Source organism: Ciconia boyciana, chromosome 21 (assembly GCF_034638445.1).
Source record: "Ciconia boyciana chromosome 21, ASM3463844v1, whole genome shotgun sequence".
Lineage (NCBI taxonomy): Eukaryota > Metazoa > Chordata > Aves > Ciconiiformes > Ciconiidae > Ciconia > Ciconia boyciana.
In genome coordinates, this window is record NC_132954.1 from 4,130,924 (window position 1) to 4,152,590 (window position 21,667).

The window sequence follows — 21,667 nt, forward strand, 5'->3', positions numbered from 1 at the left end:
TAACAGACTCAAGCCTTCAAGAAGATTGAGGGGAAGCCAAGGTCTCTGGCACATGTTTTGTTTAAAACACATTCTTTTATTTAAAAAAAATAAAGAAGAAAAAGAGATTTAATCAGCAGTATCTAGAATATGCTCACCAACGAAGCACACGAGAACAGCCACAGACCCTGAGGTGATGCTGAAACACCTCCTTTCCCCAGCAAACCTTGTCCATACCTCTGGTGCATAAAGCCCAGAGTTCAGCTCAACAGAAACCCCTTGTGCTGCTTTCTGTTTGCATCCCAAATATAAAGAGACTTTTTATACTACTACTCTTCCAGCTGTGCCTTTCCCTCTACTTCTCTTGACCATACCTAGCCAATATATCTGTACTTAGCTTTCCTCTGAGCTTGACCTGTTCCAGCCCCTCTCCTGGCTGAGCACAGGGAGAGCCCGCAGAGCAGGCTCGACTCAACTTCCCAATTCTACAGACATGAATCATACTCAGGCCAGAAATCCCTTGTAGCTGTACGTCTGGTAAGGGCAAGTCCAGGCTTCTTAGCACTTCAGTCTCACCGTTACCCAGTGTTAGACATGGTCTGGTTGCTAGTTGGACCTGAAGGCCGGCAGTTACGTTCCAAAGGGCATTAAACTCGGTTGCTCTCCGACCCTAGGGCAGGTGTGGCCATCAGAAGCTGCCAGAAAGCTGGAACTACTATTTAGATCTTCCCCTTGCGGAGCTGGGAGAAAAAAAGTTATGCTTTGTTTTCTAAAACTATTCGGTGAGTCAGGAACCCACCTAATTAAAGCAGCTTTTAACAACAACAGGAACCAAGTTTCAGGCTCTGCCTCTCCTCTGCACCCCAGCCCACTCCCCACCCTCCCAGCACCTTCTGGGGGAGGGCGGCCTTGCCAAGCACCGCGGATGTGGTTGCCTACCTGCACCGAGCACCCTTCCCTTCCCGCTCTCATGCTGGGCTTTTCTGTAGATTAAGAAGTGGCTTTGTTTCCACGTTGGTAGCTTTGCTCTCTCGAGATCCTGCATTGTTCAGACACTAAGACCTAGCAGAGAAGCCCACGCTCTCAGCGGTGCAGCACATACAGCCCGAGCACGGGGAGAGGGCAGGGGGACGGGAGCTCCCCCCGTGTTATCCTGCCTTTTGTTGGTCTCAGTGATCACAGACAAGAAAGATCTTATAATCCCTGTAACAGCAAGTTTTCACATCCCATATGATCTCCCAGCTTAAATCAGCCACCTTACACTTCTGGTTTTGTCTGGAGGCTCAGTGCATGGCAGACAGCTGTTGGTTAGGAACAGCTTCCCACTTCTAGCCAAGAACCTGAGCAGGAGTAGCCAAGAGGTCTCCTCCTGCTAGTCCTTCCACGTTCTTCAGCTCTCCAGGGAGAGATCCCACAGCAGGGAGAGACCCGGGGACGGGACCAGTGGAAGTCGTAGGCTCTTTCCCTCCCCCTCATCTTCATGAAAACACTGGAAACCAGGTCTACAGAGCATCAGCACTTGTACAACCGTGCATATTTCACCCTGCAGCATCACACACCTACACAGAGAGGAACATTTGAAATGAACTCCTGTATCCACCTCCAAGGCACGTGGACCCATCCTCCTACCACAGCTCTTCAGGAGCTGCGGAGCGACGTATTTTCACAGCTGTGGGAATTCTTCGCCTTGGCCAATAGCAAGACCCAGTGTGTTTAACTGCAAGCGGTTTCAGCAGCCCAAGCTGGATCTCAAGGCAGGCAGAGATTTGCATACGCAGCCTGCCAGGCAGACCACATCAGCAAACACACACACGCCAACTAGACCAAAAGTGGCATCAGCGGAGACATTGTTGATAGCTTTCTGAGAAAAGCTTTGAGATGCCATTTGGCATCTTGCTGACACGAGGGAGGTTTCCTCCCATGGACTCATCCAGTAACTTGCAATTCAACAGTTAGGACTCTGGAGACCGGCTCCTACAGCCTATTTAGCAGCACACCAGAAGAAGTCTCCAGCACAAAAGCACCTGTGTGCCACCAAGCTGCAGCACAAACAGGCTTTGCTTGCACCGAGATAAGTTTCTTACAATAGCACCATTAAGCAAACTATCCCAGAAGGCAGAAAAAGAAAAGCAAACCAGACTGCTCCGAATATCCATCTGAAGCATCAGCCCACCCAACCAGCGACACCAAGTGAAGCAAAGCGAGCTAGCGGCAGTACTGACCGGGCTGGAGAGCTGGCTGGGGGCAGGCAGCTGCAGGCTGCAGGGCTTGGCTCGATGTTTCCTCTGCAGCCAGAGCGCGAGGAACGCGCAGATGCGAGGAAGTTTAGGGTCCCTCTCCATTCTCCCATCCCGATCAACATCGCACAGTCCCAGTAACCGCCACCCCCGCGAGCTCCCGGGGAAGCACGGCCGGCTCCCGGGGATCAGGGAGGCTCCCGCGGCGCTGCATGGACGCCCCACGCTTGAGGTTGCCGGATGGAGGAGATACAGGTGGTTAAAGCCCAGCTGGCAGATGCGCAGTGGAGACAAGCGACTCGGTCGTACGGAGGCAGGTTCACACTCCCACTCCCCAGCAACAGCGCTTGTGGCTGGGGCTTGTTGGTTTTTTTTTTTGTTGTTGTTTTGCCTTTTTTTTTAAAAAAAAAAATCTCACAGCTCCTCGTTCACATTTGGGTTCCCTGGTTCAGACAAGACGCTGACAGAAAACATACGTGGTCTAGTTAAAGTGACTTCCATCTAGTGCTGCGTGAATCTCATGTCAGGCTGTGAGCTTTGGGGGTATTTCCACAACAGGGGAATATTCTGAGAAGCCACTTACTCTTTAAAAAGGAAGAGAAAAACTCATGAAAACCCACACAGAAGTCTGACACCACCTCGGAAAGCTGCACATCTCTTTGCTCTCACACTGGCACAGGGATGATGGGTCACCCGTGATGGGATTCAGGGTGCATCGATCCCATAGGCAAATCCTCTGGCATCACTAGGATTTGCATCTAGTCCTTCGTTTGCTTTATGCTGCACAAGAGTCCTTGCCGTGGACGCTGGAGTTATCCAAGAGCCACCCTGGGAAGTTCCATGCGAGGTATTTTTAAGGGCATTTCTGATGCAGACAGCTTCTGAACCCACTGCTGCTTGGATTTATTGGCAGGACAGAGGAGAGGTATTTAGATCGCTTGTTTTGCCTCCTTCCCCCTCCAGGCCTGTTCCCCTTTGACCTTTCCATTGGGTCAGGACAGACAGATGTTTTCTTCAGCAAGACCCCAGAGAGCGCAGGTAAGAAAGAAACCCCTCGAAATGAGTAAAAAGACACCCACGCACCTTTGCAATTAGAAATAACCCCGTGTCAGTGTTGATTTCTGAATCTCTCCAGAGAGCGCAGAGTATGAAAAGAGGATCTTGGTTTGGACCCAGAGAGACTACTTATGACTGTCTTGCCTCCTCCGCCCCCATAACGTGCTCTTTGAGAACCGATAACGAAAGAAACAAATGACTTAATACCAGCAAGGCAGCTGGTCCCAGCTCCACAGAGGGAGCCGCAATAGCTGATGAGGTCCAAAGCAAGGGAGCTGGGAGGAGGTGCCAGAGAGCAGCATCAGACAGCACCGTGCAGCTGCTGAGCACAAGTCTCCAGGGGACTCGGCTCATACTGGCACCTCCGTCGTTCTGCCACAGTCCCAGTGAAGCAGAAACCACATCCATGACGTGCAGTCCAAAGATGAGCGTCACCGCTTCCAAGGAAGCCTTACGTTGCTCAGTGAAGCCGTGCAAGATGCTCGTGCAGCCGGCTCTCTGCGTGTGGGCCCGGCAAGATCTGATAAATCTTGTCCCGACCAAGACAATTTTGCACGTCCTGTTATCAGGCACTCAGCGCGGGTTGCCTCAGAAAAGCAATCAAAAAACCCCACTGTACATCCATGCAACTAAAACACTGGAGCGCCCGCCCCAGCAAGCTGACAAGATCAGAAAGCCACAGGAGACATAAATGACAGCACGGAAAGGGGTTTGATGTGGGGAGGAAGGAGGAGGAGGATGAAGTCAAGTCCAGGATGTCATGTGAGCAAGTGAGTAATAGCTGTTTTCTGTATTAGCAGTCCCACCTAGCTGAGACGGGCTGCTAGGGGCGTGCTGCAAAAAAGGGTTTGGTTTTCAGAGAGGTCCTTGCAAGCACTGCTTACGCCCTCGCATACGTGGGATGACCGTCATGGGACAAAGTGCGAATTAAATGATGAGTCTCCTTGAGGTGCGCATCTGCAGCAGGCTCTCTTACCTTGTCTGCCGAGTCCACAAGGTCCTTCTCTATCCAAGTGATGTCTGATTTTGCCTGCGGGACAATAAATGAGCGTCAGCACAGAGGGGCTGTGGTACTCTGCTAATGTTTTCCCAACGAACTTGTTTAGCAAGACCAGGCGAGCTGTTCATAGTCACTGGTGGTGTCCCACCAGACATCACCCTCGGGATGTGATTCTGAGCTGTGCTGGTGGCTCCAGGAGAGCAGTTGGAGCCAGCTGCTGTTAAAGGCTTTGATAAAGGCTGACAGGCAGTGGAGAAGGACACGGTGCCGGCACTTGGTTACACGTGTTCCCCAAGGATCAGAGCAGCACCGCCAAGGAGAGAGAATTAATTTCTGGCAGGTTGATTAACATCTAGATCAGATTTTACTCTCAGCTACACCTGGACAAACTCCAAAAGCATCTGTTCTGGTAGTGGTGTCCTGGGTCCGCAGGGAAGTTTGGCATCCCCATGGTAAAGAGAGGGCTTCTCTCCAGGGGCACGCTCAGCGTTTCTAAAGCAACCGGAGGAACATATTCAAATACTAAAACTCACCACGTCCCTCAAGGGCAGGGCAGGGCCAGCCCAGCTGCTCTGACAGGATCCTGAGCAGCATCAGAAATGTCAGTTCATGCTGCCTCTGGGGCCAGATGCAATTCTCTGAGCCCTTATAGGGAGAGATGCAGGAGCATTTAAAGGCAGCTCAGAAAAGAACGGCTTCTCAGCTAGGACATGGCTCCTTCTCCCCCAAAAACTCAGACTTAAGGGAAGAAGTAAGTTTTTGCAAGGTCAGTAAGTTTTTGCAAGGTCAGTCCCCAAGCCTGCTGTATTTTAATGAGAGTACATAGATTTGATATCACATCTAGGTACTCCTTCACCTATTTTTTAGATAATGAGCTAAGTTTGAATAGAAAAATCCCCCCACCCCCCCCCCAATCAAATCAGATTTGAAACATTTCCTCCGAGAGGTTCAAGTCTTTGGCTTGAGATGGATGAGATAAAACGCATGTGACTGCAGACAGGAGGGATCTGAGAGAGACTCGAGCTGTGACTTCTCTTGTGTCTTTTCAAGCAGTTTGTCAGCACGCCTGAGCCCGTGGTGCTGGCAGGGCCGTTCGGCGCCAGCAACGTCAACCGGGCAGGCGCAGCGCGAGGCAGAGAGACCTGAAAGTAGGACAGGAGGAGAAAAAGCAAGCCTTGAGGGAAGGGAGGAGCTGCGTGAAAACAGCGAGATTAGAGTTAAGAATTAACTGATTTTCAGCTCTGGAAGGGACTGAATCAGATTGGAGGGGGCCCCTGCAGTCACCTCTTCTCCTTCCTCCCCTCCATCGCTCTGCCCTTGCTGTGGGAGCAGCCCAGATATCTTTGGGTCTGTGAGAAGGTGGCTGTCCCGCTGCTGCCGTGGGAAGCGGATGCCCAGGGCAGCCGGCTGACACATCTGTGCCAAAGCCACAACTAAACCCCTTCCCGAGCGCCCAAAAGCGATCACAAAAACCTCAGCGGTCCCCCCCTGGGGATCACACCCACCCACAGGGAAACCCGCTCCTTCTCGGCTCCTTCGCTGCTCCGACCAGCGAGCAAGCACCAAACCCTGCCTTGGACGGGGACGGATTGATTTCTCTCCCCCAAGCACAGATGTCTCTGCAGGGCCACCCCACCAGCGCAAGACACTGCTCCTGCGAGCTACCAGCCATCTTCTGAGACCCACAGCCCCAGGGGAGGCCATTTTACACAGATTCCTGCACCACTGGGAAATTATATTTGCTGCTCCTGGAAAATAAAAGGACACCTCCGGCCACCGGCCAGGTCTGAGCACAGGAGGCTGCTGAAGTCAGAGGAGGAGACAACTTCTGAACTTCCCAATTCCACCTTCAAACGGCACAGATGGCTTAGTCATCCTAGATCAGGGGCTGGGGACGTACACACGTTTTGGTGTTTGGTTTTTTTTTTCCCCCAACACCAAGTTCAAAATACAAGTCCTCTTTCCTACTTTCCCCTTTTCTGAGGAAGGATTTTACAAGCCAGAAGCCAAGAGACAGGTTTGTTTTTGCTTGCGTTTTGTCACTTTGCTGGTTGAGACAGTCACATCTAAATGCAAGGGGGGAAAAAAAAAACCTGCAAGAGCTAGAAACAGATTACGCTTTTGGCATTTCGCTTCCTATTCATCAACAACTAACCAGAAGCTGTTTTAATTTCTGTTGCTTCAACACATGCTCTGGTCCCAAAACACTCCCAAATTCTGGCAGCACCTAGGAAAGACACTTCTTAGAAAGCAGTTTCACCATCAGAAATGCCTTTTCCAAAAGAAAAGTCGTTAATTAAAACTGGACAAGGTCAGGCGATTCACCAACTTCTCGTGTCCTGCAGAAGAGACAGAGCACAGTACTGTAGGCAGAGCAGATATTTTATCAGCTAGACACTTGCCTCCTGGATCCTTGGCTTGCTGCGAAAGAGGAGCCTCAGCATCTCCAAAGCTTTAGGCTGCTATTCTCCCATACTTTGCAAGCTGGCTTCTCAACTTAGAGTACTCTGCAGCACCCAGACCAGCACGAGAACCCCAAGTGTAGTAGTTACGTCACTGGGATGTATTTTGGGAGTTTTCGCTGAAAGGAAACTGTGGTTTCGTATGGGGAAATTGCATTGTGTGGCGATGGCTGCACATTACCAGCGCCAAATGAAAACACTGGATGGCTTTACGGGTGCTTAGGCATGGCTCTTTCCATCAGCAAATCTCAGCAGGCTTTTCAAGAGGATCAGTGTAGTCCCCCATGTCACAGGCAGGAAAACAGGCATAGAAAGAGCAATTTCAGACACCACGTGAGGCGGCAATAAGCAACTGAGAGCCTGTGTAGCTTTCTTCCCCAAAGCTAAGCTGCCCCTGCTCTGAGCAGTGCAAATGCTGAGTCCAGCACAAATATTCTCCCTGTAGGATCAGCTGAATCGCAGGTCTCCAGGGAAGGAGCCAGGAGGAGGAGGCAGCTTCTGCACCCTTCCCTGGTTTGTCCCTGCCCCGTGTCAGAGTCGCTGCTTGGTCATCCGCTGTATCGGGTCTTTGGGATGCTGCTGCGAGGCCCCGCGTGAGGTCTGCACGCCGATAACTTATGGGAGGGTTGCACAACCCTGCCTGCTTGCTCAGGGGTCAGCTCCTGCACCGTGACACTGCTCTGCACCCTGCTCTTGTACATCCAGGGATGCCTTAATACACCCAGAGGGGGAAGGAGATGGGAATCGGCCAAGTCAGGCAGCACGGACACAGGGACCGGAGCGGAGAGGGAAGAAGCGTTTCAGCCCTATGGCTCTGAATCGACCCCCTCCCAGTTTCTATGTTTGCAAGGAAAAGAGTGAGCCACGTGCGTGCTCCCAGATCCCGTCAAGAGGCCATCTGCATTTCATCTACGCAAAACAGATGCCCTAAATGGTTTCAGAAGTTACCCCGCTGTTTCACCAGTGTCACTGCAAGGTCCTTTGCTGTTTTACAGAATCCCTTTAGCTCTCCCCGCTCTGTCACAGTTCCTGCTGAACTTCTTTCCAGATCCATGCAACTTTTGCAACTGTTAAGTTGCTTAGTGCTGCCCCGGACTGCAGCATTCAAAGTGCTGCCAGGCTGCAGGTGTGTCTACGTGGAGCATCCCGACAGCTCCTTCCCACTCCTACAGCCTGTTTCCTGGGGGGGTCGCTCCCTCCTCAGTGGCAGGAGGCACAAGGGATCGCAAAACAATCCTGCAGCATCGAAACACAGAAGCTGGAGCTTACATTTGGGCAGCTACAGCTCGTGCAAGGAATTAAAGGAGCTGCAGAAGGCAGGCATGCTTCAGTGTGAGACAGGATGATGCGGTACCCTGCTTCGTGGTCTGGCCTCTCTTCTGATCAGTTTTCTGACCTGTGTGTTCATATGGGCACAAAGAATTGCATCCTCACCCCGTCCTGCCTTGCCAGGGGCCTGGCTCAGCCTGCCTGCCCCTGTTTGCCCCTAGAAACAGCACTTTGAATTCCTGAGGCTTTTCACAAGGAAGAGGGCCATCCTGAAGCCCCTCTGCTAAACCTAGAGACCATAAACCGGTCTTGGTCAGAAGCTGAAGCCATCAGCTCGTCGATTCAGATGCAGTTGACAATCGTGGAGGGAAAGGCTGCTGCAAGAGTGCAAACCTCCGTTGCTTCACTGTCTCTGCTCCCAAGAGAAGGGACCAGAACCAAACAAACAGGTAACGATCCCAATATAAGGCAAAAACCTAAAGCAAGAAGCATAAACCAAAGGAAACTGTGGTGCAGGCAGCTGCATGCAAATAGGCAGGCTGTGGGCTCTAAGGGCAAGAGACACGTGAGCTGAGCTGAGGCAAGAGCCTTCCTCCATCACAATCCCAAATGACCTCGCACATCCTGGGCGAGTTTGACGATTTAGGGCAGAGTTAAGTTGCTTCTAGGCCTTATTGCATATTTTTGAAAAGCAAAAAGTTGGGTCCTGGGAGAAGCGAGATGATGCTGTCTGAGCAGCAGCGGGCCAGACGCTGGCACTGAAGGGCCAAGACCCAGCTGTAAACGCTGCCTGAGCCTGCTGTCACTGGCACAGCAGTCCTAGGAAGGACGATCCCCAAATCCAGTGGTGCCAGCTACAAATGGTTCCCAGTGCACGGTGTAAAGATGCTGTAATCCAATTCTGTGTCAGCAGACAAGACTGCAGGGCTAAGCTCTGGCAAGTCCCAACATCAGCTCCATAAAACAGGACACTTGCTAGCCCTATAGATTTAAATCAGAATAACCAGGGACTGCCTTTGCCTCCTGGCAGGATCCAGTTACATCCCACCGAGCACTGGGAGCACTGGGAGCAGCATCGGGGAGGGAAGGATCAGGGTTTCACAAACAGGAAGGTGATGGTGTGAAGAACTGCTGCCTGAAGAGAGCCAGCTGCTGTCCTGTCAATATGCTGCAGAAGTGGGACTGACGTCCCCGTGCTGGACCAAAGGGGTGTCTCAGCAGAGGTCTCAGCTGCTGGCCAGGAAGCACTGGATGAAGACGACGTCCACCACGTGCAGTCGCCGGGGCTGCAGCTCGTGCAGACCCCTCCAGTGCAGACTGCTCCTGGGGGCCAGCCTCAGGAGCGGGAGCTTCATGCTCCTGAACTTTCGCGTTATTTTATGCAATCTACTCCAGAGCAAAAACCTCCCTGCAGAGCAGCAACTCTTGCTCGGGAGGGAGCTTGAAATAAATGGGAAGCGAGAGATGCTGCAGCTTCGCAGAGGAAGCAAGTCTGCTTTTTGCTGTTGTAAAAAGCAGAGGCAAAGGCTGCTCTGTCTGGAACTTTTTTTTTTTTTAAAGTGGTGGTTCTCAAAAAGGGGAACAAACAAGGCAAAGAAACCTCCCCAGCCACTGCCTCCCCTCCTGCAAAGGCCTTATTTGGGCAAAGCTGACGGTTGGTCTCGTTTGCAACCAAAGAATTGGCCAGAATCACATACTTTTGTCTGCACTTCTTTGGTGGATCACCCTCAGTGCTCCTGGGAGCCCCCAGCCTGAGAAATCCTGTGGGACACTTGTCCCTGAGCAGCACTGCTCGTCCCTGAGCAGAGACACCCTTGCAAAGCGAAGGGCTTCAGCTTGCGGTACCTGCGTCTGAACGGACCCACCAGCCAGCACAGAGGACGGGCTGGACCTGTTTAGAGAGACGGGACGGAGAGAAGGGAGCTGTGCCTCTTTTGACAGGAGAGGAAGTGCTGCCCACAGCAACGAGATGGTCATATCAGCAGCTGCAGATTTTAACTCGCTTTGTTGCCATCCACCGACTTCCAGGAAAGCAAGGCAGGCGATGCTAACTACCCCCACAGGAAACCTGCCCTCTGAGCGACGCCTCTCGAGAAGTCTGCCACTGCTCCGAGACCTCTCGGGAGCTGAGAAATGTCACCCTGTACCTGTGCGACACACACGTCCGTGGCAGGGTCACCACGTCAGCCCACCGCCGCTCCTGGGACTCTGCTGGGAGGGGAGAGCAAGTGCTAAATCAGAATAAGCAGGTGCTTAAACACGCCGTGTTTATCAGGAAAGGAGTTGTTTCCTGGCCTGCCGCTCACTACGGCTTAGAAGAAAAGTTGAAAACAGAAGTCCAGCCAAGCAGAACATTTTGCGAGATCGTACCGATTTCGTTCAGTTGCCGAAGTTAAAAAAAACACCTGGGAGAATTCAAGAGTTTCACTCTTATCTAATTAAGCAGGCATTGCAGTATCAAGGTTATATTCAGAGATTAAACACCGAAGCCGTCTCTCTCGTGCTTACACGCACCACACACGCAATTAAAGAAGAAAATAATAATTTGAAACCTCAAGCAGATTTAAAAACCTCTCTGCCCAAGAGGAGACTCTGTCCTGTTCTCCTGCACATGTTCCAACGGGTTTAATCCCAGCCCACGCTCCCTGGGCCATGCCAGCTCCCTCGGCCCCACAGCTGCCCTCCCTTCCAGGTATGAAACCCTGTGGGCTCCAGTTTTCCCACCCCAGCATCATCCCGAACATCACCGATCCGGCACCATTGCAGGGCTGCCTGCTCAAAGCAAAGGTCCGAGCACCGTTTCATTGCATTTTATAAGACAGGGTTACTTTTGCTTAGTACGTGCATGCCCACATCTGCAAAAGGTCAGGGAGAAAAGACACAGCTTGAGCTCCTCTGCCACCTCCAACCACACTCGGAGCAGGAAAAGCTGCAGAGGAATTCAGTCCTGGGGGTTTTATAAAAGCAGGTGGCAGATGGAGGGAAGAGGCGAGCCCATGCCCCTATGAGACATCAGAGAATCGGCAACAGCTTTTTCAGGAGGAGCATAAATGCTTGAGGTCAGGGACAGAGCTTAAAAGAAGAGGGAGATTCTTAGAGCAATCCAAGAGGATCTGCAGGGTGACAGACAGCTTCGTTAGTCCTTTAAACTAAACTCACGCTGAACAAGGGCATTTGCTGTTTTGACAGACAAAAGCCTCGGGAGGCAGCCAGAGCCCGGGCGGTGGCTTTGAAGATGGAAGTCTTGGACAAAGTCACTTCTACAAACACAGCTAAGGAGCAGCGGGGACTTCGGCAACTGGAACTTCCCGATAAGTGGATAAGGATGGGGGCGGATTCCTGGCAGGAGCTTTCCTGCTAGAGGTTTGCAGGAAGGGATTACTGAGAGGGAACAGCGCTGCAGGGGAAAAGAGGCACGTTTCACCCTACACCATCTCCGAGGACTGTTTTTTCTGAGGTCTTCTGAAAAACAAACCAAACCAAAAACGGGGGAGGGAGAAGAGAAGAAACCCAGGACACACAGTCAGACCTCTGCACAGCGAGGCTGTCGGTAACACCGGCATCTGGAAATCCTCTGCATTGCTACCTTCATGCACAAACTCTTACGGGACCAAGGCAGCTGGGAGAACTGAACAACCAACTCCATCACGGCACAGATAACGCCAGGAACCTCCCTCCGTATGGCTTAAAACAAAAGCCTTAGACTCCGAGCACCCTAGAAGCACTCTGCTGTCTTACTCGGGGCGATTCCTCTCCGCTCAGAGAGGCAGCCAAATGCTCCGCGCAATATTAATTCGGTCACCCTTGGGAAGGGCTTTGCTGCCACTCTGAGCAGCGATCTTGGCTGCCCACAATGGGGGTTACAAGCAAATCCCTAAAAAGGGAAGACTCAGACCAAGACAGCGCAGTTTTACCCTGTTTGGTGTTTAGATGGAGCAGTTCCACCCTTTTTCATGGGCTTCTTCTCTCACCAGCAAGTTCACTTCTCTTGTGTGCAAGAAAGTGACCCACATCACCTTCCGTGGAGGTGGATGGAGCTGTCACAGGGAGGAGACACTGCGAAATCCTGGAGGCCACAAACAGACACCAACACGCTCTGGCAACGAGGAGGAGAGCAGCAGTAGCAGAGCACGGGGCTTCCAGCAGAGCACGGTGGGACAGCGGTGACGCGTACCGGTGCACGCAGCCATGGGACAGGCTGTGTCACCCCAAAGGGGCTGAGAGTGACAGGTACTGGTGTCTGCAGCCATGGGACAGGCCATGTCACCCCAAAGAGGCTGAGAGCCCCAGGGGACCCTGCCAGGCTGGCTGCCCGGCCACTGCTCCCCCTCGAGCACACTCCAGCAGGTGGCACTCGGAGCATCTTCAATGTCCAAAACGTGTTTCTGTCGTGAAACAGGAGGGCAAGAGCAGCAAGGACCCATTTCATAAACACCTCTGCGGGAAGATTCAGCACCCCTAAACCAGGGGCGATCTGGGAACGGATAAAAGGCTAAGATGTTTTCTCATGCAAAGCCTGAGGTTCAAGAAGGGAGAAGGCAGAAGGTGGCCTCACGCAGCAGAGCTCCCGCGGCAAGGCAAGCCCTTCTGCTTCACAACATCCTTTTTGATCTTGTTACCTGACTCAGGAGCACCAAAATATCTGCTTTACACCAGAGAGCTCGGGTCCCTTGTGGGATGGAGAAAGCAGGCAGGCTCAGGCACAGGCATCCCCCTTGCACTCCCCGTTCTCCTCCCTGCTCCTGGCTCTCTCCAGGGGCATTCTGGCACCAGATCCTGCAAGTTTCTTTAAAAAAAAAATTGAAAAAAAAATTCTCTCCACCCTTTCCAGGCACTACAAGCCACAGCTGGCCAGGATCAGCTGACAATGAGCAGTTTGGGCTCAAGATACAAGCTCAGGCAAAACATCTTCCCAAAGCCTGCTGAGACTTTCCAATAGCTCTCCCGTGCCACTGCAGCCTGCCGCGGAGCTGCGAGAGAAGCACTCACAGCTGGCAGGACTTTGCACCCAGTGAAATGAGATGCCACAGAGGAAAACACCTTTAACTGCCAGGAAATAAGGAACCACTTAATTACGCAGCTTCTCCAGAACGAATTAGTCTCCATTTAGAAAGCGCAAAGGATACTGCCTCCCCTTCCTGCAGCCCTACACACATTTCCCAGCAAGGAGGAAAGGTCCACTCTCAGCAAATTCAGATCAACTCGTGCTTTGATGGTGCTAAAACCAGGAGACCCCTTCCCACGCTTTTCTAAATGAAGAATATTACGCTTAGGAACCAGCGTTAAAGCACTATCCTCCATCTAGGCACGATGCAGTTTTGCTACTTTCAGTACAGAAAACTCTTTCTAACTGAGTTATAAAATATAACGCTGGTTTCACAACAAGAACCAAGGCTTGTTTGCTGCCCCTGGAGTTACCGTGGGATGTGGAAACTATTCTCTATCGCAGGAATGCAGGAATTCCATACTCCTCCCACAGCACACATGCTGCCGGCAGTTTTCTTGTTGCAAGACACATGAAAAGTGGTCTCAGGGCTTGGAAAAGCCTTGGCTTGGTACCTACCAGGTTTTGGTATGTGGAATAACCCAGCTCTCTCCCACCCTCCGGGAAGGATACACGTGCAAGATAGCACTGAGAGAAAAGCGATCGTCACATTTTCATGGTGGCTCTGAACTTTATCAGCGTTAAAAAAAACCCCACGTCCAAAACACACCCTGAGCTGTGCGTTACCAACACCCTAGTGAGAGCGTACAGGATGAGCGCCTGCCGTAGCAAAGCACAATTTTTTCATTTAACGCTTGTAAAAAATACTGATGCAGCCAATGGCCGCCCCCTCCCCGGCTCAGCCGTGACACAGGCACACGCCTGCCCCGCGTGCCGGGGACGGGACCGTAGCGTGAAGATCGCTCTGTCCCCTTCTCAAACGTCACCCTGGCACGGGAATTACAGTCACCCTGAACACTGGGAATAACATGTTTTGTCCTGTTCCCCTCAAATATGAAAAACGCTATTTTAAGGAGCTTTTTTCCCTGCCCTGTCCATGCGGAGACCCCAGGGCTCCCCTCCTGGTGCTGCTGCACAAAAGGAGTGACCCCCCAAAGACCACCGCTGTCCCCAGTCCCGGTGCTCTCTGGCTGGCCCGATGACCGTACAGAGCCATCGCCTCCCCCCCTCTGTAAGCAGACACTCATATTCCCGATCTGTAACCAGGCCAGCCTGCGCCGTCCGGTTAAATACACCTCTCTGACGGCAAGGAAATCAATACTGCCACATCTCAGAGTGCTTACGGGAGCACAAAAAGATTGTGCTCACAGTCTGTTCGGTATTCCCAGAGCCACGCCAGAAGCTATATCGAGACCGAGGTTTCAAGTACAAACGAGGGATAAACGCCCTCATTTTCCGTATCCAAAGGGGAGGCATTTCCCGGCTGCGCACTCCGGGACTGGCAAGGGAAGGACCTGGATTTCACACTGCAGTCGGGAAACCCTTTCTGCCTCAGAGCATCGCTGCAATGAGATCAGCTGGAGTTTCTGGGAGGCAATGCCTCTGCCTCCCTCGCCGTGGGGGCAGCCCCAGGCACACAGCAAGTGGCTTTTCCTAAGGGTGAAGGAGAAGGGCTCTGGGCAAGGCAGGAGTCCTCAGAGGATAGCTGGGACTGGCCTCCCCAAATGGTCCCCAGCCTCCCGCAGCCCCTGGCAGGTAGCACGGTGCAACCGGCGGGGGAAAAAAAGTTATTGCAGCTTCACCTGGAGCTATGGAAGGAATTTACTGCTCATGTCAAAGCTAGGCTTCGGCTTCCAAATAAAGCTCAGACTTGTAAAGTTTCAGGAGCTTCAGAGAGGCTGCTTGTGTGTGCAGGGAGAGTCCCAGATTGGCATCTGAGCCAGCCGTGGAGCCAGGGACCCCCCAATAAACCCAGCCAAGGGGACTCAAAGCTCCCAGTTGCCGGGGCAGCATGCTCCAGAGACCAAATCCCACTCTGACCCCTTGAAAAATCAAATGTGAAGAAGTTCTTTGGTTTGAGCTCTTCGGGGTCCTCTTTGGTGCCAGCCCTCTGCTGCTGTCCCTGGCACAGAGGGAGCTGCCACCACCCCGTCCCCTGCGGCCGGTCTCCATCTACCTTTCCCTCAACCCAAGAGAGGAGCCCGCGACTCCTCCGTCCCTCCGGGGAAGCACTGGCAGAGCTCTGGCCCTGCTCACACTTCCTCCTGGGTCCACAAAGAGCTTGACTTCAGCAATCCCGTGCCCTCTGCCCCCTCAGCTCGGACAGCCAGGAGAAGCCTGGCCGAGGAGGGGCTGGCAGGAGGATCCCTCGCTTTGCTGCAGGCTCAAGAGCTCCTTTAACCCTGATGAGGAGATCACAGGTTTCCTCCACGTACAGCGCAGAGATTATTTTTTTTTTTTTCAGTACAAGAGACTTTCTGGAGACAGAGCTTGAGGCAGTTTCTATTAACCCACGAGGGGGATGGAAATGGAAGAGAAGAAACCGGAGCAGTTTTGATGGGTCAGACTACCCCGGCACGCCGTGCGGGAGGGCTGTTCGAGTGCTGCTCGCCAGCGCTGCAGACTCTGCTGCATTCCTCGTGTGCAAGTCCTGTAAACTGACCCCTCTTCAATTATTCATTAGAGTCTGCAGCTCATCAGAGACTCTGCTCCTCGAACAGGCTTTTTTTTTTTTTTTTTAAGAGCTCAGAAGCTTGCTGTTAACCATAACCCGGCCTTGCCAAGGACGAAGAGCAAACGCTCTGGCAGGAGCAAGCCAGGCAGCTGTCAGGCATTACATTAAAAACAAACCCACTTGATTACTTCAACTGACAAGACAGAGCAGCCAGTTTAAACTAAGAGCTTTACCACTGACAGGATGAAAAAGCCAAGCGTTGAGAGCGGCAGTAGCTGCAGCCCGTCCCTGGCGTGCAGAGGGGAAGGCACATTTCCAGGCAGCACCATGCCATGCTCAAGGTGTTCTGCTCCCACCAGGTCATCCCAGGTGCTGCTCAGCCCTGGGGGACCAGACCGGCCGGAGCGCTCTTGGCCGAGCGGCTGGAAGCAGCAGAAGAGCGGCAGCGGGCAGAGAAGGGATTTGCTGAGGTACCTGTCTCTTTCCACATTTGATAGCTTTCCAGTTCTTGGAGAAAACAACAGCAGCTGTGCAAACACACCAGGCCTGTTTCAAAGCAGAGTATTCCACTTGTTTGTTTTAAAACCCTTCACGTTAAGAGGCTGCGATGTCCAGTGGTGTCCAGTAGTGATGAGGATCACACCACTGGACGTGTCTTCCGTCAACAAGGTTTGCACTCAGCCTGGAGCTGCAGTTCACGTGCAATGCTGGCAGCATGCAGCCTACGCAACGGGAGCCCTCTGTCACCTGGACACCAGGTGGGCACACAGGACTTGCCCTTTGGTGGCCAGCAGGTCTCCGATGACTCTTTCTTCCTCCCCCACTGCGAAGAGAAGATGCTTCACGCTTCCCCTCCAACCACCCACTTAGCAACGCAGCTCCAGAGAAGCCAGGACAACTGTCAATGGATGTTCTGCCAGTCAGCGAAGCCGAGGGCAAGACGCACGGCGCAAAGTCTGGGTGAAGGAGCGAGATGTACTGTTGGAAAGCAGAGCTATGAGCAAGCACTAATGCAGTATGCCATGATGGAGCAGCACAAAGCCTTCCTCTCTTACGTGCCGCTGGAGGAGCATGAAAAATTCCCAGTTCGTGTGTAGAGGTCAGAGCAGGATTCCTCACCAGCACTGAAATCCAGCCTGCAGGAAAGCTTCTCCAGCTACATCCAGTTTGCAGGCGGGAGTGAAGAGCTGGGCTCGAGTACCTCAGCAGGTACATAAGGAGTTTAGCAAAAATAAGAACCAGCCTTATTTCTAACAGCAGACTACTGCTATTGAACCACCCAGAGGACTGGCACAGAGCAGCCTCACGTCTCTCAGCTATCACAGGTAGATGGCTACAACCCTCCTTCTTCCAAGTCATTGCAACGAATTACAATTCAGAGCTGTGACTGCAACTGCACTTTGTCATCACTAAAGCGTTATAACAGGGTGTTTCACCCAGAACGACACAAACTAATGTTAACACTGGCGATGCAGGTATTTCTCTGGGCAGAAGTGTCCACGGCCAGGGTTCCTGCTTTGAGCTTCCCCTGCTGAAGATGCTGTGGGGGCAGATCTTTCTGCAAGCTTTACTCGGTCAGGACATGAGGATAAATCAGCAGGAGCTACACAGATGTGGGAAAGAGCCGTGCTTTCCCCTTTACTGCATCCCACTGCGGTTTGCTGCCTAACAGCAAGTCCCAGCCTAAGCAGGTGGGGCACCTCATGCCTGGCGTGCACAGCAGAGCAAGCCCTCGCTCCAGTCTCAAAGGTCTCATTTATGGTGCAAAGCAGAGCTGGAAGAGGTTACTTATTCACTTCCCCAGTTTTCATTGCGCTCTGTGATTATCACCCAAGAACAAGCCGATCAGCACCCCCAGCCTGCGCCAGCGTTACCTCCAGAGAGAGAGTGGGCACACTCAGCTCTGCAAATCCACTCCTCTGCTCTTCATTATGAAGTGATTTCACTAATTGGGTGTTGTACTTTCATGCATAATTCCTCACACTTGGCACCTTCAGGGAGCACAAGCTCACCCCTCAGCCAAGCTGGCTGCAGAGCAGGCTGTAAAACCCCAATTATGAGAGGTTCCATTTTTCCACTGAATTCAAGCCCTCTGTCGCCGTTCCCCAGCTGAACAAGGGCCAATCTTCAGCCTACCTGACAATTAAAACCTAAAGAACATAGGAGAGAATGAGGTTCAGTACCTAGAGACCAATGCACAGCGCTGCTGATTAGCCCCTGGGGCAGAGCAGCTTTTGAGAGCAAGGCAAGAGACTGCCCGTTCTGCTCCTGACCGGCGCAGAGACGCAGCTGAGGTTAACGCAAGGCCATCGCAGGGGATGCTTCTCTCGGTGTCAGCCCAGGCTGTGTCAAAGGAAACGGGTAGAACAGGAAAGAAGTAAGCCCTGAGCCCTGAAATGCAGAGGATATCAGGGTAGCAGTCCGGCTCTGTAAGCAGCAGTCCTGCTCCTCTACCACCAAATACAAACGTGAAAGAGCAGCTCTTCTGTTCAGCATCGTGTAGACATTGCGTTGAAACCTTGCACGAACTGCGCTGCTGCTATCCTAAAGCCAACATCAAATTTAAACAGGGTCAAACACCACCACCAAAGAGGAGAGGAAAATAAAAAAGCCATCCTTCTACCTATCTTTGCCAAAGGCTCCTGTGCAATATAGTGTTGGATTAACAATTTGGTTTTAGGGATGTGGCCAGGATTGCCTGGCAGACTGCAGATTCTTACGGTAGGGACAGACTGGGAACATCCAGATAAGCAAGGATTTGGGCATGAGCAATCTAGGATTGTGCTCACTGTCAGGAGAGGGTTTGGCTTGGAATTCCTCATGGCCACACAGCTGGAATGCTGTTGGGATGGCCCTGACTGCAGACCCAGGCTTCCCTGTGACCGTGCAAAGGGAGGCAGATGCTCTGGATAACTCTCTGCCCAACCTGTAGCATCTCGCAGGCATTTCCAAGATCCTCAGATAAACGCCCCGAGGTACGATGCTTGCAGGGACTTATGTACCACAACTGTTCTTGAAAGGTGGGAATCCACACAGGAATAAAAGCCACAAGAAGGTGTAAAATGCACCAGCTGTCCTCGGTAGGAAGCTGAGTTGGAGCTACAAAGGCAGCTAGAAAGTACCAGATCACAGCCAGCCTGGCCCAAAACATCCCCTCGCTACCTCCGCGGTGACCATTTCATTGCGTTTCATGCCCAGAGACCCTACTGCGCAGCAAGAGCGGGTGAGACGATGACGGAGGCATTAGACTGCATCAGTCTCACGCTACCAGCTGCGAAGTTCCCAACTCTTTTGAGGAACTCTTGGATTTCCTCCTTTGCAAAGGGTCTTTGGTTATTGCCCGGGCAAATAACAACTGTACTTCTGGCAGCATCCTACTTACGGGAACAGGGGGAGGGAGGGCACTTCTGCGTGGGTGTTGAGTAATCGCCACTGTCGCGGCTTCAGGCTATTTTTAGAAGAGATCACAGATGTAGCCGCAAAAGGATAGCAAGTACAAACCTAGAAAAAGGTGCCTCTTCCCCTCCAGCTCTCCACACACAGCTAGAACAGAAGGGCAAGGGAGGGATCCTGAGCAGCCTTCAACTTGAGAATAGCCAACCTCAGATGTTTACTGCTGCTGACTTCTCCTTCCTTAGTCCTTGCTGTAGGTAGAGCTACTGCCAGAAGCTGCTGCTGATATACACCCCCAAATGAACAGAAAAATACATAGATATTCAGTGCGCTGCCTGCTTCCCCCATCTGCGGCATCACAGCTGGCTCAGAGTGCCAGAGTTTGCCCTGAAGTTGAAGGTATGTGTTTATAGGAGGGATTGCATTTGTCTGCGCTGGTAGCAAACGTACCTTGTACAAACTTGGAAAATGCGACCGAGCTTATTTCAGGAGCATGTAGCAGGGCTTCACGTGTTCAAAAGTTACCGAAAATGGGATTGTCAGGCACCGCTCACAGGCATTTTGGCCACGGTGCCTCAGAAAAGTGGAAAGCAGGACACCTGCACGTAGCACAGGGCCCTTGTGGTTTCCCTGCTGTGGGATGTTGGACAACTTGCCTGCTGCTCTGCTCCAGCTCCCCAGCTGCAATGGGGACTTCACGTCCGTGTCCCACAGAGGGACCGACACAGACAGAGAGCAGCAAAGAGAACCCCCAGTACTTTTTGGCCTCTGTCGCATGATCTTTCTGTGGGGCTGCATCTACAGATGGAACCAGCCAGAGTTTGTCCCAGTGATGTCCTTCAAAGAAAAAAAATCTTCAATTATTTCTAAAGCAACATCCTTCAGCAGCTTTTATGGGAGGGTAGTTTAGCCAAGTGTTTGAAGATGAAAGAGGCAAAGTCTCAAGTCTTAGAAGCCCAGCTGGAATCCAACCAGAAGAGACAGATTATTTTTTTTTTTCCCATGCCAGAGATGCAGGCACAGTGAAGAACCATAAAACCACTATTCTCAGGGGAGGGAAGTGCACAGACTCATTGACCCGAGTTCATCTGACCCGTGCCAGATTTCTTGCAGGCCACTGGAAGAGCGCCAGTCCAGCAACTGGGACAGAAATGCAGAACAGGTAGTTGAAATGCAATGGCAATGCTGGAAGTCCAGCATAAGTTCCTGGAAAAGAACTGGCTGAAAAGTAGACAACTGGTTTTTAGGTTTAAATTTCTTTTACTAAAAATACAGTGGTAACCAACTGGGAAAACAATACAATAAGCCCCCATGGCCTTTAGCACGGACGATGATTCAGAGAGAGACACTGCTACAGGGCACTCACTGAGCGTAAGGCACAGGACAAATTCTCGACAACCTGCTCAGCAAGGTCTCCCAAGCCAAACTTGTAGTGTCATTCTTCACGATTATAGCATGTATGCATCAGAAAAGGAAATCCTGAAAGGATTATGATTTCAAGGCACTGATATGGTTCTTCTACCCTGCATAGTGTCTTGCAGGACAGAGAAGTATGGGCACTATTAGGAAATAACCATGCTAACAACATCGGTCCTCGGTCTCGTACTTGGAGAGGGCTCACATCAGAGAAATCAAGTCCTTCAACATCATGCTGCTCATGTGTGGAGCAGGAAGAGCTTTAGGTGTCTGAAGAAGGTCTAGCAGATTCAGACCCTTGCCTAAAACACGGAAGACAGCAGCTCAGTTCCCTCTACCATTCCCTGCTGATGTTAACGGGGGACTGATGTTAACAGGCTGATGTTAACGGGGACGCAGAGGGCAACTTGACAGAAGTGGAGCTTCTCCCAACCGCACCGAGGCAAGAGAATAAACAGATACCAGACGCTCAGCAAGGGCAGCTGTGCCAAAACCATCAAATACTCTTGTATTTCTCATCCCATCTGGCAAGATCACAACGTAGAGAAGGGTGTAAACATGGCACTGAAAGACCCCAGGGATTCTTGCTTCTAGCCCTCTGCTATGGCCTCCAGTCCATCTCCTGTGTGCTGGAATGAGGTGGCCCTTTGGGAAACTTTCAGATATGTTTGGATGACCAAATGGACAGGAAGAAAGGGGTTTTATCTTTTCTCTTCTCCTACTCTAGTCCCTTACAATCCCACATGCACTCATCCAGATTACAGAGCAGCAGCTTACAGGATCTAAAAATAGCCGTCCCCGACCCATTCCCCAAGTCAGCTCACACCCCACACGCAGCTCAGAAGGTGACTTACAGACGTAACCTCAGAGCATTTTTACCTTGGATGGAGGATTCCCACTTTCTTCTGGAGCAGCCTGCCCATTCTGCAAAGGAAGAGAACCTGCCATTAGCACACGCCGAGCATGGGACCGCTCCTTACACCCCCTTACAAAGGCTGCTGGCTTTGAGAGCCCTTCACGTGGGACAAACAGGGGAGGATGCCACTTTCAGGCATGGTACAAGATGGTTGAACGCTCCCCATAAACCTTGGGGTCACTATCTGGCTCTTGTTCAAAGACCTGGCAAAAACCTGGCTCTTGTTCAAAGACTCTCCACGCTCCCCCAGCTGAAATTAGGACTGCTGATATACCGACCATCACTTGTGGGGCGAACGGCACCCCTGCGCTCCTCAGGCG

At 51.9% G+C, this 21,667-nt stretch overlaps 1 protein-coding gene across 4 annotated transcripts in view; it reads right to left on the minus strand.

Annotated features, from left to right (window-relative positions):
• RPS6KA1 (ribosomal protein S6 kinase A1) overlaps nucleotides 1–21,667 on the minus strand; it is a 40,074-nt gene that overhangs the window by 11,873 nt on the left and 6,534 nt on the right. The window contains exons 2-3 of one of the 4 annotated variants that reach the window (XM_072885164.1): nucleotides 21,311–21,355; nucleotides 4,249–4,302 (exon numbers count right to left, since the gene is read on the minus strand). The exons of 1 other annotated variant lie outside the window; for it this stretch is intronic. In XM_072885164.1, coding sequence (XP_072741265.1) covers nucleotides 4,249–4,302; nucleotides 21,311–21,355 — 99 coding nt within the window. The remainder of the gene's footprint in view (nucleotides 1–4,248; nucleotides 4,303–21,310; nucleotides 21,356–21,667) is intronic. 2 more of the 4 variants (XM_072885165.1, XM_072885166.1) reach the window with 2 other exon arrangements.